The sequence below is a fragment of the Bombina bombina genome, chromosome 6, assembly GCF_027579735.1.
Source record: "Bombina bombina isolate aBomBom1 chromosome 6, aBomBom1.pri, whole genome shotgun sequence".
In the NCBI taxonomy this organism is placed as follows: Eukaryota; Metazoa; Chordata; class Amphibia; order Anura; family Bombinatoridae; genus Bombina; species Bombina bombina.
In genome coordinates, this window is record NC_069504.1 from 708,758,515 (window position 1) to 708,775,442 (window position 16,928).

The 16,928-nt window shown below is 38.2% G+C and overlaps 1 protein-coding gene across 1 annotated transcript in view; it reads right to left on the reverse strand.

Moving 5' to 3' along the window:
• The window catches only part of LOC128663510 (tetratricopeptide repeat protein 39A), a 224,509-nt gene extending 207,964 nt beyond the window's left edge, over positions 1-16,545 (reverse strand). The window contains exons 1-3 of the mRNA XM_053717871.1: positions 16,493-16,545; positions 12,514-12,615; positions 11,962-12,093 (exon numbers count right to left, since the gene is read on the reverse strand). Of these exons, the coding sequence (XP_053573846.1) occupies positions 11,962-12,093; positions 12,514-12,615; positions 16,493-16,521 (263 nt within the window). The 5' untranslated portion in view covers positions 16,522-16,545. The remainder of the gene's footprint in view (positions 1-11,961; positions 12,094-12,513; positions 12,616-16,492) is intronic.
• Positions 16,546-16,928: the final 383 nt, after the last annotated feature.

Genomic DNA, 16,928 nt, shown 5'->3' on the forward strand with positions numbered 1-16,928 from the left:
TGCCAGACATAAAACCTGTTTGGTCTGTGTATATTTTATCTCCTATGATTAATTTTAATCTGTTAGTTATAATGCTAGCTAGAATCTTATAGTCAGTGTTGAGGAGGGATATTGGCTAGCTAAGCCTTTGTCAAATTCAGTATTTGATCTGGGCCTCCTTACCATTGGCTGGCTTATGGATAGCCTGTCTAATTTCTTCTAATGTAATGTCACTGTTTAATATTGATAATTGATCTGATGATATCTTAGGTAGATTAAGTTTCCCCCAGAGCGTTCTTAATATTATTAGGCACATATAACTTCTGGAAGAACATATTGAATTGAGTCAGAATATATATTTGTGTAGATTATACGTTAACCCATTAACTGTGATTGCTCCAATGTAATTATTTTTTTTTCTACTCCACTAAATTATCCAAGAATTTTGCAGACTTTGATGTATACCAGTTGAATATTGCACTATTTTAAATGTCTGCTTGTATTGATTGTTGGTTAAAAAAAGCCTCCATCTCCGTTTTAGCCTTCTGATAAGCCAACCAGTAAATTCTAGTAGGGTTTTCTATGTATTTAGCATATTTATTTTTCATTTGGTTAGCTAGATGGAGATCTCTTTTATCAATATTTTTTTTTCCCTTTTGGACATATAAGCAATTATCTCACCTCTAAGAAAGGCTTTCCCAGCCTCCCAAAAAATTCTGTTTTCAGGAGATGGTTAATATTTAGGCTTTTAAATTCTCTCCATTTATTAGAGAGCCAATTTCTAAAATTAATATTAGAGGATAAAAATGATGGGAAGAAAAACCTTATGCACTGTTTTTCCCCCCAATTTGGAGCTATTTGAATAGTGAGGGATATAACTGCATGATCTGAAATTAATATATTCATTATTTTAGTAGAGATTTCAGCACTCAGGAGGGATTCATGAATCAGCAACATGTAAATTCTTAAGAAAGTTTTAAGCGACTTAGATTCGCAAGAAAATGATCTCTCATCTTGGTGCTAAAGCCTCCAAAATTAGATACTTGCTTTGCTTCCTTTTGATATCTCTTTACATTCAAAGTATTAAGGTGATCCAAGTAAGGATTGAACACACTGTTGAAATCCACCCCCCCCCCCCCACCACCACCACTATCAGTTGTGTATCAACAAAGTTTATTAATCTAGCAAACAGTTTTTCCCAAAAGGCCGGCTGGCACTCTTTGGGAGCATTTAAATTAAATTACACAGGGTAAAAATAGATCCTTGAGATTCAATTTTTAAAATTAAAAATCTACCCTCTTTGTCTTGGGTTTGAGAAATCACCTTAAAATACAGGTTTTTATTGAACAGAAATGCCACTCCTCTCTTCCTCCCTACTGCTGGGACAGTAATAACCTCCCTTATCCATCCAAATCTCAATTTGTCTGTCTCAAGGCAGTTCAGATGTGTTTCTTGAAGAAACACAATATCTGGGGAATTTTTTTTAAGATATTGGACTATTCTTTTTCTCTTGACTGGAGAGGTGATCCCTCCCACTTTCCATGAAAGGAAGTTAATTGTATTCTTCATTTCTGTTTAAAAAAAAAGTAAGATAAAGAAAGGGGAAAAAGGGGGGGGGGGAAGTAAAAACCACATTGAACGATCCAACATAAAAGTTTTGGGATAGATATTCCTTGAGACATAATTTAGCATTATCTATAAATTGCTTCACTTCCTCTACTTTATCTATAATAATGACTTTAGAATTATGAATTTTTTTCAATTTGGCTGGGTAGATCATAGTAGCCTTAAATCCTAAATTGATTAGTTGTGTGCAGAGAGGAGCAAATATACGTCTTTAATTGAGTGTATCGACGGAGTAGTCTTGAAATATCAGGACACGTTCTTTATTAAAGGAACAGTTTACCCAGAACACGAATACGTTTTAAACTAATTTGCAGACATAGTTAATTATGTTTTGCTGGGCAAAATGTATATATCACTTCCTATGTTCATAAATATTTTCCATGCCCCAAACAGTATCTTCTGGCCACACGGCCACTCTGTCTCTCTCCCTGCAGCACATCACACCCCCCGCAATGACATCACTGCTATTGTGAACACAGGCCAGTGCTCATAAAATGCACATCCGTGTTCAGCAGTGCACAGTTTTTTTCAGTGCTTGTGGCAGAGTTAATAAATGTATAAACAAAACAAGACAAGTGGGACAATTATACATATAATATATCAGGAGCTGTTGTGTGCACTCACTGAGGCCTATACATTTCACAGCCTCCAGTATTGAGTCACTTTATTCTGGCACGTATCTCTGCTCTGCCGTTTGTTTTTTCTAACTCCTGCAGTGAGTAAAATTTATGTTGGTGGGCGGAGCTGTGCTGAATATACTATCTATTATGTGCCGTCCTCCCTGTCCCATGTGTTAGGTGCAAGTTGGCTAGTTAACCCATGTGATGCTGTGGCCCTTGCAGAGAGAGACTGACAAGCAGAGCATAGAGCACGAGCCATAGTAAAGACAGACACATGCTGCAGCAAGACCGGAGATCAGCCCTGACAGGAGCTCCACAGGCAACAGTGTAAGGTAGAGTGCTCAAATGGCAGCTGTACAGGCAGTGTCCCCGCAAATAATGTGCATCTGGAGCTAAACTCAGCAGCCAGCAATGCCATATACCTCCCCCTACACCACAGCAACAGTGGAAAGTATATTGCCGTTCAAGGCACGTTTACATATTTGATCTGATTGGAGGGGGGGGGCATGTTAGCTTTGCTCCTAGCTCAGTCTTTTCTTTAGGGAGTTCCCGGTGCTCACATAACAGGAGCAAGAACTCTTTGTAAAATTTATAAAAGTCATTTACTTTTAAAAATATACTCTATGTGCTGTTAGCGTATTGGATGCTTTATATTTTGGTTAAGACAAATATGTCTGGTGACTATACTGGCCCTTTAAAATTGAAAGACATTAGTTGGCGATATGACGCCAACATTTTCTGCTTGTCCTGATATTTCAAGAACTTTACCATTATTGGTATTTGTGAGTTATCTTTTGTCTTGGGGGATCCTAATCTGTGAACCCTTTCTATGGTAAGTGTGATTGATTCTGCTGTTAGTCCTAATGCTTGAGGTAGTAGAACAGAGACAAAGTTCATGAGATCTGTAAACTCAGTAGATTCTGGTATCCCCACTATTTTTAGGTTATTTCTATGTGTTCATCTTCTAGTTCGTCTAAACGAGATTGAAGAATGTGTCTTAGTTTGATGATCTATAGAGTCTTGTTGGAAATGTTGAAGATCGGCTATATCTGAAATTCTATTTTCTATGCCTGATAGCCTATTAGAGAATTCCTTAATTTCATTAGTTAGAGATGTAAAATCTTTTTTTATACCTTCAAATTGTTGTATAAAGATGTTGGATATTTAAGTAGAATATCGGTGTCGATGGTAGAATTGATACTAGATGGCTTATCTTCAATGCCTATTTCAGGGCTGCCAAGACTATTGCGAGATTTCTTATCCCTTGGTTTTCGGGGCATGTTGAAAGGGTTAACTTTGCTAGTTAATAAAAACTTATCCATCAACTAGAGACCTGATAAGCCCAGAAAAGTTAGAGAGAAAAATAATTGAAGTGACAATATAGTGCTTTACATTAATACTCTGAGGTTAGGATTTTTGTAATAGAACAAATAGGTGAAGTGTGTGATATGGAGAAGTAGTGCTATAAAAGGTGCAATAAGTGAGGAGAGAGTGAATAGGTGGAAATGTGATTACGGTCTTCAATTAGACCAGATAATATAAAAAATGTGAACAGGAAAAAATGAATGTGAGATATAAATAAGTGGGCTTAATTTAAGCGTATAATAAAGGGTGTGTAAGGTGCCTGGATAAATTGATTTTACTTTCCATCCCTCCTCCTTTCTTCCAAGTCCCTAGTAACTATTCAGATTTAGCTATCTTATATTGTCCTGTATGTTAGTCTTAGTAGATAAGTAGATTAGAGCACTAAGAATAATAGGTCTAAACACTTGTATTAGGACATAAATAGTTTGGCTTCTGAGGGATCAAAAAATATTAAAGTCTAGGTGTGCCGTAAGTTTCTAAAAGACATACCTCACTATATAACATTTGTTAAGCGTATTAGTAGTACAGCATGAATTAAACTGTATATGTTACCTATTACCTTAAAGGGACAGTAAACACCAGAATTTTTGTTGTTTAAAAAGGTAGATAATCCCTTTATTACCCATTCCCCAATTTTGCATAACCAACACAGTTATAATAATATACTTTTTACCTCTGTGATTACCTTGTATCTAAGCCTTTGCAAACTGCCTCCTTATTTCAGTTCTTTTGACAGAGCTCAATGTTATCTATATGAAACACATGAACTAACGCCCTCTAGTGGTGAAAAACGGTCAAAATGCTTTCCGATTAGAGGCAGTCTTCAAGGTCTAAGAAATTAGCACATGAACCTCCTAGATTTAGCTTTCAACTAAGAATACCAAGAGAACAAAGCAAAATTGGTAATAAAAGTAAATTGGAAAGTTGTTTAAAATTACATGCCCTATTTAAATCATGAAATATTTTTTGTGACTTTACTGTCCCTTTAATACAAATATACTTAAACCTCGTGACAATCAGTGTAACATGACCATTTGAGCCTGATTTATTAATTTATGTTATCGTTACTTAACTTCATATGACATGGATATTTTGATATCAGCAAGTTAGAGGAAAAAAATATATATATGTGACCTTGTATTCTAAGAGTATTAACACATCTAAGATATGGCGGGACCTAGCAGTCTAAAACTTCCAGTATACTAAGTCACTTTTTTTTTTTTTTTTTTTTACGGGACAGATACAGTTATTGCACTGATTGGTTTGTTAGAGTAATGAGTATATTTAACCAATTATATGCGGGACCAACTACTGATTTACTTAGTATATACTCTCACTAAATGTCAAAAAGAAAAAAAGTGTAATGTTTAAAGATGCTGAAATAGAAATAGTACATAAGTGGCCCGGTATTTATGTTGGTGTATACAACCTTACAGCAGTAGACCACAATATCGTAGGGCTGCAACTAATGATTATTTTCATAATCGATTAATCGGCCAATTATTTTTTCGACTAATCGGATAAAAAAAAAAAATGAATCAATAATTGTTTTCTATATTTTAAATAAAATAGACATACTGAGTGCTAACAAATTTAAACTTCAGACTAAAACTTTACATTAACACAACTGTTTGTCCAATTTTTAAGCAGCAGATTTTTTTTTTTATAATTAAGCAAAACCAAACCACAAACTGTTTGAAAAGAGGTAGAACTAGAAAGATGTAGACTATCACTGTTTATCACATTCTGTTATTCACTTTTGGAACTTTGCAATGAAATGCAAAAATGTCAACATGTGAAAATGTATTTTTGCAAGCTATGTTGCCTACAGCAGAGAACAGGTGCTCAGATGGTGTTAAGGAGTCTGAGATGTATAATTAGGGTTTTGTCAATTTCGCCAAAGTGGAAAATGTATCTTTTTTAGCTCTTCACCGCTAAGTGTTTTCTACTTGGCAAGGGGCCTCTAAACAAAGTAAGCCTGGACTTCATTCTAAAATAAAAAAATATCTTGAATATCTATATGCAATGGTAAATAATCAGCTATAAGGTAAGGGAAAAATAACAGATATATACTTAGAGGTTGAATCTGGTACATATCACAATTTATTATTATAAAAAAAAAAAAAAAAAAAAAAAAAAAAAAGCGCTAAGGACTTTATATCAATAACAGGACAAAACCTGTCTATACAGCACATATAATTAGCAATACCAAGCAATCCCCTAATAATTGTGCAAACAGATAATAGTGCACATCAATTAAAATAACAAGTCCCATCAATCTAGGGGCTAGGTGTAAATAACAAGCTGGGCACTATATCATGCAAAGCATGGTCCCAAATCACATGATTTAATATAAACAATCCACATGATGACTCCTATTATTTCTGGGTTGCACATACGCCAGGAGTAGTTGTAAACTTATAGTGTCCTAAAAAGTGAAAAGTAAAACGTCTGTAGACGTCCTTTAGGCTAAGGACATAACCATAAAACACAATACCATGTGCAGGAGCTCAGTGAAGTAAAGCAGCTGATGCCGTGCACAGACCAACCAACTGCAAACCAACTAATTGATTATGAGATTCGTTGACAACAATTTTCATAAACGATTATTAGCGATTATAATGATTAGTTATTGCAGCTCTAAGGTAAACTGACAAATATACTACACAGTTTGTTAAGACCTTTAGGCAAGAAAGATTTACAAGAAGTTTTAAGTAAGCACGTTGCTTTAAGATGACAACTCAGGTTCCAGAATCTTTCTTCCTGTTATCCTCTGTATTAATTTTCCAAGAACATAGAAAAAGTCCCGTGTTCGTTAGATAGGTTTTTGGTTAGCAAAGTTGCGCGTGTCTCTATATGCCAGATCCTTAACCAATGATTCAAACAGAGATTTGAGTGTGATAAAGGCTCAAGTTTGTATATCCTTTTAGGGAGGAAGACAGGGCTAAGCTAAATAGCCATAGAGTTATTAGAGCATAATTATGTATCCAGAGTCCAGATCCTCAGAATTTTCTGAGAGGAAAGCAGATCTTTACACCAGGGCAGTTATGGTTATCCTATATCGAGTTTTAAAAGCGTTAGAGGAAAATCAAGAATCCAGCTCTTCAATCTGTGAACAAATTATCTTCAGGCAGATTCTAGTTGGATTACTCTAGCAGTATCCAGTACCATATAAAGAATTTGAGCTTTTTTTTTTTCCCTTTTCAATTTATAGAAAAATGTGGAGAATGTGGAAAGTACTTATCTGAGTTTATGTGGGGGACTGGCCTCAGCTACTTCATCCTGCGTCTCAGGTTTGCAGCTGCTGTTTCCCTTGTTCAGATTTACAGCTTGTCGTTTCAGCGCCTTGCAGCAGAGTCTCATGGAGTAAGCAATGAGGATGAGAAAAATTTCCTATCCCAGTGGCGAGAGTTCAAGAGTTGCGGTATGACCCGTACTCTCTACTCTCAAGCTACAATGGGGTCCTGGGAGCTCTCCAGCATGGTGGCTTACTGTGCTGCGGCTTCTTAAGTTGTGAACAGGTTAATCTTTTGGGGAGAAAGATTCGCACCAGCTCTATGTGTGTGCGCTCCCACTGTGAATGTTCCTTCTGAGGCCAGGTCCCAGAAACAGCAAAGTTAGATTGCGGCATCAGAGACTGGGCCTGGGTAGCTATGCGAGACTTCCGACCATCAACTGCTCAAGAGGGGACTCCTCCCATCTCTCCTCAAAATCGGGGTCAGGTGAGTATGGAACAACGCTCACCAATGGATAGATTTGCATAATCAACAAATACATGATAAAAAGACAAATTCAATAGCACTTAGTCTGAGTTTCAAATGAGTAGTAGATTTTATACTGACAAATTTCAGTTATTTCCATTTCCCCTCCTCTTGTATCATGTGACCGCCATCAGCCAATCACAAATGCATATATGTATAGTCTGAATTCTTGCACATGCTCAGTTGGAGCTGGTGACTCAAAAAGTATAAATATAAAACGACTGTGCAAATTTTGTTAATAGAAGTAAATAGGAAAGTTGCTTAAAATTGCATGCTCTATCTAAATCATGATAGTTTAATTTTTTTTTTTTTTATATATTCAATTTTTATTAAATTTTCACATCAACAGAGTGTAAAACAAACAAAATCCAAAAAATAAAGAAAGAAAACAGCGTAACTACAGTATTTCTTTAAGGACAGCTGTGGCACTTATACGCCCGTGACCTGAAGTTACAAAGGCCTTCAGCAGGTCAAAATGCAGTCCATGTGCAATTGTCTCTTTTCATCTGAGCTTAAGTCTTTGGCTATCCCACTTAATGAAAGTTTCTAGAAATGCATACAGTATAGGGAGCCTGTGTTTCTAAGATATAGGACTGTGCTTATTAACAGATGACCTTTTATAACATTGCAAATTGTATACGCCTCAACTGTGCGCAATAAAATAAGATACGAACAGTTTTTATCAAAAAAAATACAGGAAAATAAGGAAATATAACAACAGTAAATAAAAATTAAATAAATAAATAAATAATAATAAGTGAACCCAGCGTGCCCTGACCGAAAGCTAAATTCCATTTATATCCATAATTGTGTCTAAAAAAGGGGGTTATTCTCAATTGTGCCCATGTTGGAAAGACTCCCATAAGAAGAGCATATCTTCAAAGAAGTCCAAATTACCCACTTGCAAGTAATGAAACCTTTCCAACATCAAATCTTTGCTAACTAATCTCTTCCAATCATTAATATCAGGGGTTTTGGAGGACTTCCAGTATCTGGGGATCATCTGTTTTGCTGTATTTATCATAATTTGGAATAACTGCCTACGTATTTTACATGTTATTTGAGGTATGTGTTGAAGCAGAGTGACCTCCACATTTGGGTTTAGTTGTGTGTGTAGGACCTGGTTGATATTGTTAAAAATTTCTACCCAGAAGGTCTTAATGGGTATGCAGTCCCACCAAATATGTTTCATATGCCCCACCTGCTCACAACCTCTCCAACAGGTGCCTGAGTTTGTTTTATATATATGTTTGAGTCTTGCCGGTGTTAAATACCACCTCATACATATTTTTATATTGGTTTCTTTCGCCCCTGAAGAATGTGCAGACCGCGTTAGCCTTTTAAATCTATCAAGCCAATCCTTATGTGAAGTGTTTGTGTCCAGCTCTCTATCCCACCCCGTTGTGTATGAAGGTAGCTTTGGAAATCTATTCTCCAAAACTAATCTGTATAGTGATGAGACTGATCTGAGGGATTTTGACTCCTTTATGCACGCTTGCTCAAACTGTGTTGGGGGTCGTAAGAAGTCAGCTTTGCATCTATGTGATATAATAAAGTGTCTAGCTTGGTGGTAATTAAACCAAGAGGCAAAGAAAGGAACCGACATTGGATCTATTTGCTGTTTTGTTTTTAGCTTGCCATTGTTTAAAAGTGAGTGTATCTGTACATGATAGTTTAATTTTTACTTGAGTGTCCCTTTAATTAACATGTTCATAACCAAACAATGGTACTATATTTTGAACTTTCAGCTTTATCAGTCATAAGATTAATGACAAATAGTTTACAGCTTGACAATTTCATAATTCTATGCATGCCCTGGGACTAAGAAACTTTTTCCTAAAATAGTAACTGAGAGGATATTAGAGTTGTATCAAAATATTTTTAATAACATTAGTATAGCTGTTTAAGACAGCATCAGATGACAATGTTAATTTTTAGTGACATAGTGCTAGGGCTGTCATGCAATCCCACTGTATTTACATTTATGTGACATGTGAGCACTTTGTTTCAAGGAGCGATTCCAGCATGAGAAAAAAAAAAAAACACATTAGAATAATAGACTGAAGAGAAATCAGGGAGACTTAAAAAATGTTTAAATAGGGGGGCGTGTCCGTGTAGCGTTCTGGTTAGGACGCATCTTCTGAAGGCTCCGGCAGAAATATTGATAATCTGCCGATTATTATTAACAAACAGCAAGACTAACATCTCACTATATTAAGACATCACAAAGTCACTTTCTGTGACCCGGCATTTGATCTCTTGTCTGTTTTTATGAACCCGGGGAATCAGATCGGAACAAAGAGGCCTAGGGCGGCGGCCCACTGTCAGGCATACACCTCCCCCCCCCCGAGAAGAAACGGGGTATCAGTGCTGTCGGTATAATCCGACTTGCTGAAATGTCTTGACTTCATAACAATAACGGGAAAGAAAGCTTTATTTGGGGACAGCAGTATTGGAGCATTTTCTCTCTCTTGTTGCCTCGGAAGACACCCGATATGGCTGAAGTGTGTCTTATACTGCAGCCTGATAATCAATTAAGGAAAATTGAGCTCCTCCAAATTAATAGATAGGGCACCGTATAACTATCTGCTTCAACGCATGCAAGCAAACCTACACAAGCCCTCAGGAAAAGAGAATCTTGTTGTTACAGCGTCTCTGACTCAACGGGGTTTGCCGGAGATCCAGCATGGCCATCCGCCATTACAGAAAGCCCTCATGGAGCGCAGCAAAGAAACCCGCAAGGAACCTCACATGAGACCTTTCTCATCGCTGTTGCCTTCTCCTGCTGGCATTGCAAAGAAACACAATAGCCTCGTCATTCAGCTTCAACAGAAGCCTTCGTCAGAATCCCCAGGAAGGCGAGAAGAGGATTATGTGCAATACGGCAGGAGGGATAGCAGATCAACACAACCTCTCAGCATCCACATCGCAGCTGCCAGACGAAGTGGTGAGGAGATCCAAGATCATATCCCAAGCCAGCAATGAACATGATATTTTCTGCCTACTCTGCAGCGATCTTTTCCCCAAGAGAGGTGAGGGGTAGCCTGCAGATGGCCCTCTTAGACAGCATGCGGCTGGTTTTGCTCACCGGAGCAGCAGACACCTCTAGCTATCGATGTATAAAATGGACTATGGTAACATTCATAAGAGTCATGTCTAACTTTATATTGTGAGCTGCTGAAGGTTTGAAGTTTTTCTATAAGTTAAAGATACACTTCTTGTTTTTCCTCATTTTTTCTTGTTTGTTATCGTTCTTTTATTAGGGGACACATACGCATCAGTACTTCCATTGTGTAGCTTGTCGGTCTGTTGGATGATCGGAGTAAACTAGCAAGACTAGGGGATTGTTGATGAGCGCTGCTATCCGAGGCCAAATTGGATGGACGTTAATAAAAATAAGAGAGAGATGTTCAATTTCATGACGATAGATTTAGAAATGTATTGAGAATATTTTAATGTAAATATTTAATAAGGTATTTTTGTTTGGTTGTTTGAGCCACTATATGTATAACTACTTTAGCAGCACAGTAATAGACAAACAAGGCACAATGGCATAGGTCACACAAAACCCTTTCGTTTTGATCAACAAAAGATAAACTAATATACCTTGAAAATAAAGTAGCAATCTGTGCCTCTCTCTTTCTTGCAGATCTAACCTACTAATATATAACCCATATTCCTCTCAAATCTGGCCTTCAAGATACCTTTTATACGTCTCTCCCCACTCTCCATAAAAGGTTAGTTAGATATACCCCAGAAAGCACTAAAAGAAGATCTAACCTGGAGTATACCCCCACACTCCTTTTGTAGTGTATAACTAATGCTTCCTAATTTCATTTCCACTCATCTATATATAGTCTTGCCAGCGAGATAGAAATTTTACTATATAATAAAAAATAAAACTGCTTAAGAATTAATCCCTGAACATGATATATCATTTTAGCCCCCTGACCTCAGATCATACATAATATTCCCATGATTATTTGAAAATAACCCAGCTATCCCCCATAACCTATTCTTACGCCATAATAAGCTTCATCCCTTACATATATGTGGCTCAGCTTTAAAATTTATAAGCATGATTTAGACTTAAAACACATATGGTCTATGTTTCTCATACTATAACTGTTGATTTCGCTTCACTCCAGTTTCCCCCCATGTCTCTCTTTATCACCAATAAATATGTTACGACCCAAGAGTGGTCTACATAACCAGAAGTTGGGGAACAATGAAAACATACACTGCATTTAAATGGTTCCTTCCAGTGATAATATGAATGTTCATAAGCGTGTCTCACACCTTTTTACAGTTTTTTCAAAGGCTTATTGTGACAAAGCATTTTACTGTAACACCTTTGATGTATATGTACATTCAACTTATGATGTGTATGTCTAAAGTATCAAAATAAAGCTCTTTTGAAAATTAAAAAAACAAAAAACAAAGTTTAAATAAAAATGTAATGTGGAGCGAATGTGAGGAGAGCTCAGGTGAAGTGCACACCATAAGGCAAGTGAAGATAAGGACAAACAAAATGGGAAGATGTAGCCCACACTAAATCTGATTACAATAAGTAATAAAACTGTATAATATTCAAGAGACTATTCACCAACCTCTGGCATATTTCTTGGGCCTGTTTCATTGTCTGTCCTGCATTGACAATATCATCATGCTCAAATGTCATCATTGCTTGCATTTCCAAGATGGTGGCAAACACCAGGCTATGGTACATGCTGTCTTTAGCCCTGTAAAAAATAAAACAGAGCTGAACAAAGTAGTGGTGGGAGTTACAGACCATGTCATATAAAAACAAAACTTTTGTTTTGCAGTCACCCTGTTGTGGTACCGACAAGTACCATATCCCATGACTATGTCAGGGTCACAATGCAAAGGTTGTAGCAGATTGGTTTTCACCCCCTTATTATGTAAACGGTATAATTCATATTCCAAACACCCCTCTTATCTCTAGCAAAAAATCTCCCTGGGGAAGTGTACATATTTTAAATACCTATCTTTCATACGCTATCTTGTATCAATAGCTGCAGGGTGTTTCAGTATACTAGGGGCTGTTAAATATAATTACACTGTGGATGTGTCACCAATTACTAGAGGAAAATGGAACCCAAGAAATCCTTGCAAATATGACATCCGTGTTATCTCCTTACCTTGGCCGTAATAATTCTAGACTTTCATTGAACTTGTTTCCCAAGAAAAGACCAAGAGCTTCCATACATTCAGTAAGATCCTGACACAGATCCAGAGCAGATCTGATTTTAGAGAAAAAACAATGTATCAGTTTGTATCAGTGCCTTGTTGCCTTTAAAATATCAAATAATCCAGATACATCATTTATCATCGTCCTTATTGCCCCTGTAACATCTTATTGCATTAACCCAGGTCCTGAGTGCCGTTTGCATTTGTGACATCTTACTGCAGTAACCAAGCTCCTGGGTGCCATACTGCTCCTGTAATATCATATTACAATAACCCCCTCCTGAGTGCCTTATTGCCCCTGTAACATCTTATTGCATTAACCCAGGTCCTGAGTGCCTTATTGCCCCTGTAACATCTTATTGCATTAACCCAGGTCCTGAGTGCCTTATTGCCTTCGTGACATCTTATTGCAGTAACCAAGCTCCTGGGTGCCATACTGCTCCTGTAATATCATATTACAGTAACCCCCTCCTGAGTGCCTTATTGCCTCTGTATCATCGTATTGCAGTAACCCAGCTCCTGAGTGCCTTTTTGCCTCTGTAACATCTTATTGCAGTAATCTAGCTACTAAGTGCCTTATTGTCCTGTAACATCTTATTGTAGTAACCCAGCTCCTGAGTGACATATTGCTCCTGTAATATCATATTACAGTAATCCCCTCCTTAGTGCCTTATTGCCCTGTAACTTCTTATTGCAGTAACCCAGCTCCTGAGTGCCTTATTGCCGCTGTAAAATCTTATTGCAGTAACCCAGCTCCTGAGTGCCTTATTGCCCTGTAACATCTTATTGCAGTAACCCAGCTCCTGAGTGCCTTATTGTCCCTGTAACATCTTATTGCAGTAACCCAGCTCCTGAGTGTCTTATTGCCCTGTAACTTCTTATTGCAGTAACCCAGCTCCTGAGTGCCTTATTGTCCCTGTAACATCTTATTGCAGTAACCCAGCTCCTGAGTGTCTTATTGCCCTGTAACTTCTTATTGCAGTAACCCAGCTCCTGAGTGCCTTATTGTCCCTGTAACATCTTATTGCAGTAACCCAGCTCCTGAGTGTCTTATTGCCCTGTAACTTCTTATTGCAGTAACCCCCTCCTGAGTGCCTTATTGCGACTGTAACATCTTATTGCAGTAACCCAGCTCCTGAGTGTCTTATTGTCGCTGTAGCATCTTATTGTAGTAACCCAGCTCCTGAGTGCCTTATTGCCCTGTAACATCTTATTGCAGTAACCCAGCTCCTGAGTGTCTTATTGCCCTGTAACTTCTTATTGCAGTAACCCAGCTCCTGAGTGCCTTATTGCCGCTGTAGCATCTTATTGCAGTAATCCAGCTCCTGAGTGCCTTATTGCCCTGTAACATCTTATTGCAGTAACCCAGCTCCTGAATGCCTTATTGCCCCTGTAACATCTTATTGCAGTAGCCCAGCTCCTGAGTGTCTTATTGCCCTGTAACTTCTTATTGCAGTAACCTAGCTCCTGAGTGTCTTATTGCCCTGTAACATCTTATTGCAGTAACCCAGCCCCTGAGTGCCTTATTAAACTGTAACATCTTATTGCAGTAACCCAGCGCCTGAGTGCCTTATTGTCCTGTAACATCTTATTGCAGTAACCCAGCGCCTGAGTGCCTTAATGCCCTGTAACATCTTATTGCAGTAACCCAGCCCCTGAGTGCCTTATTGTCCTGTAACATCTTATTGCAGTAACCCAGCTCCTGAGTGTCTTATTGCCCTGTAACATCTTATTGCAGTAACCCAGCACCTGAGTGACTTATTGCCTCTGTAACATCTTATTGCAGTAACCCTGCTCCTGAGTGCCTTATTGTCCAAGTAACATCTTATTGCAGTAACCCAGCTCCTGAGTGCCTTATTGCCCTGTAACATCTTATTGCAGTAACCCAGCTCCTGAGTGTCTTATTGCCCTGTAACATCTTATTGTAGTAACCCAGCTCCTGAGTGCCTTATTGCCGCTGTAGCATCTTATTGTAGTAACCCAGGTCCTACATGCCGTATTGCTCCTGTAACATTTTATTGAATTTACCCAGCTCATTGGTGACTAATCCTTCCTGTTATTTTGTTTTTAGTAACCCAGTAACTTCAGGGCCTTATTACATCTTACTCAAAAAACAAACTGCCAAATACCCAATTATGATTTAAGAACAAGTTATAAATAATTAACCTGAACCTCGTTCATCCATTACGCTTACATGATACTCCACCTTGTTCAAACATACTGCTCCAGTGTGTACAAGGTGACACCCTCATCACTTGCTAACGAAGGATGCTTAATCACTCTAAATAAAGATATACTCAATATTTAACATAAGAAGCATTACGTAGCAAAAAGTTACAGGTAACAAGGAATTCAGTAGATCAGTTAGTACAATATGATGTTACTTTACAATAAGGAACACAGGATCTGAGTTACTGCTATAATATATTGCAGAAGCAAAAATGGTAATAAGGAGCTAAGACGCTGGGTTACTGCAATAAGATGTTACAGGGGCAATAAGGCACTCAGGAGCTGGGTTACTGCAATAAGATGTTACAGGACAATAATGCACTCAGGAGCTGGGTTACTGCAATAAGATGTTACAGGACAATAAGGCACTCAGGAGCTGGGTTACTGCAATAAGATGTTACAGGACAATAAGGCACTCAGGAGCTGGGTTACTGCAATAAGATGTTACAGGGGCAATAAGGCACTCAGGAGCTGGGTTACTGCAATAAGATGTTACAGGAAATAAGGCACTCAGGAGCTGGGTTACTGCAATAAGATGTTACAGGACAATAAGGCACTCAGGAGCTGGGTTACTGCAATAAGATGTTACAGGACAATAAGGCACTCAGGAGCTGGGTTACTGCAATAAGATGTTACAGGGCATTAAGGCACTCAGGAGCTGGGTTACAGCAATAAGATGTTACAGGAGCAATAAGGCACTCAGGAGCTGGGTTACTACAATAAGATGTTACAGAGGCAATAAGGCACTCAGGAGCTGGGTTACTGCAATAAGATTTTACAGGACAATAAGGCACTCAGGAGCTGGGTTACTGAAATAAGATATTACAGGACAATAAGGCACTCAGGAGTTGTGTTACTGCAATAAGATGTTACAGGGTAATAAGGCACTCAGGAGCTGGGTTACTGCAATAAGATGTTACAGGGTAATAAGGCACTCAGGAGTTGTGTTACTGCAATAAGATGTTACAGGGCAATAAGGCAGTCAGGAGATGGGTTACTGCAATAAGATGTTACAATACAAATAGGTACTCAGGAACTTGGTTACTGCCACAAGATGTTACAGGGGCAATAAAGTCATGAATGAGATTAATTCAAAATATATCATAATCAAAAATCGATGTTATATTTTTCATGTGTTATCAGCTGTGTTTTTGTATTTATCTGTGTAAATAAGTAGTACATATGGTCTGTGTATTTTGTGAGTGTGTTTGCCTTGTAGAGTATTATTTTTGTATTCATAAGTTAAACTCTGAGCGAGAAACTAGAAAGAAAACCTGAAGATAAGAAAACAAACAGTTAAAGGGAACAACTGCATTATATACAAATGCCAATGAGTTACAACATCAGTGATTGTAAAAGGAGAGCAGGTTGTAGTGAAGACACAATGAGATCCTGGTTAAGAAGAGTCTCATATTGCAGAGAAGCAAATCCTGAATATCCAGAAACAGGTACGTGTGTCTCCAGCTCACCATTTGTAATGCTACAGGTTGGTATTAGAAACAGACAAGTTACTTTTTCCTCTAGGATAATTAAAGCATATGGGGGCCCTTATACAATGTGGGTGTGTTATTTTTTGTATGTGTGTATGTTGTGGCATATAGGAAACATAATGTAAACTACCTGAGGATCCCCAACTACTCTGAACCAATTAGGTTACAAGATGTGCACCATTTGCCTACCCCTATGGCCCATTTTAGTTACCTGCCCTCCGAGTCTTGCTCCCCGCTCATGCTTCTCCTGCACCGACTGACAGACTGAGGACCCACCCACAGACACCTGTTCGAGGGTGGAGTCGCCTATAGCCACGCCCACATACAAAGGCAGCTACTGATAACCTTTACTGACACGTAGCTTATTTAGGTAAGTGATGACCACGCCCGCGCTGCCACAAGTGGGCGGGGTGATGTGTACCACGCCCATATAGGGAGGGACTGCCAAAACCACAACACTTACGAATACGTATGGAATGTGGTAGCGGTAAACAATTGCAAATCAATTAGGGCTATTACTTTAGTTTGTATAATGAAAACGAGGTCAGCGCCGTGCAGTGAAGGTATTTTACAGACTCTGCACTATATAATAGTAATTAGTATTTGTGCACAGATAGTAACCACTATGCGCCAGAATATGCAAATTA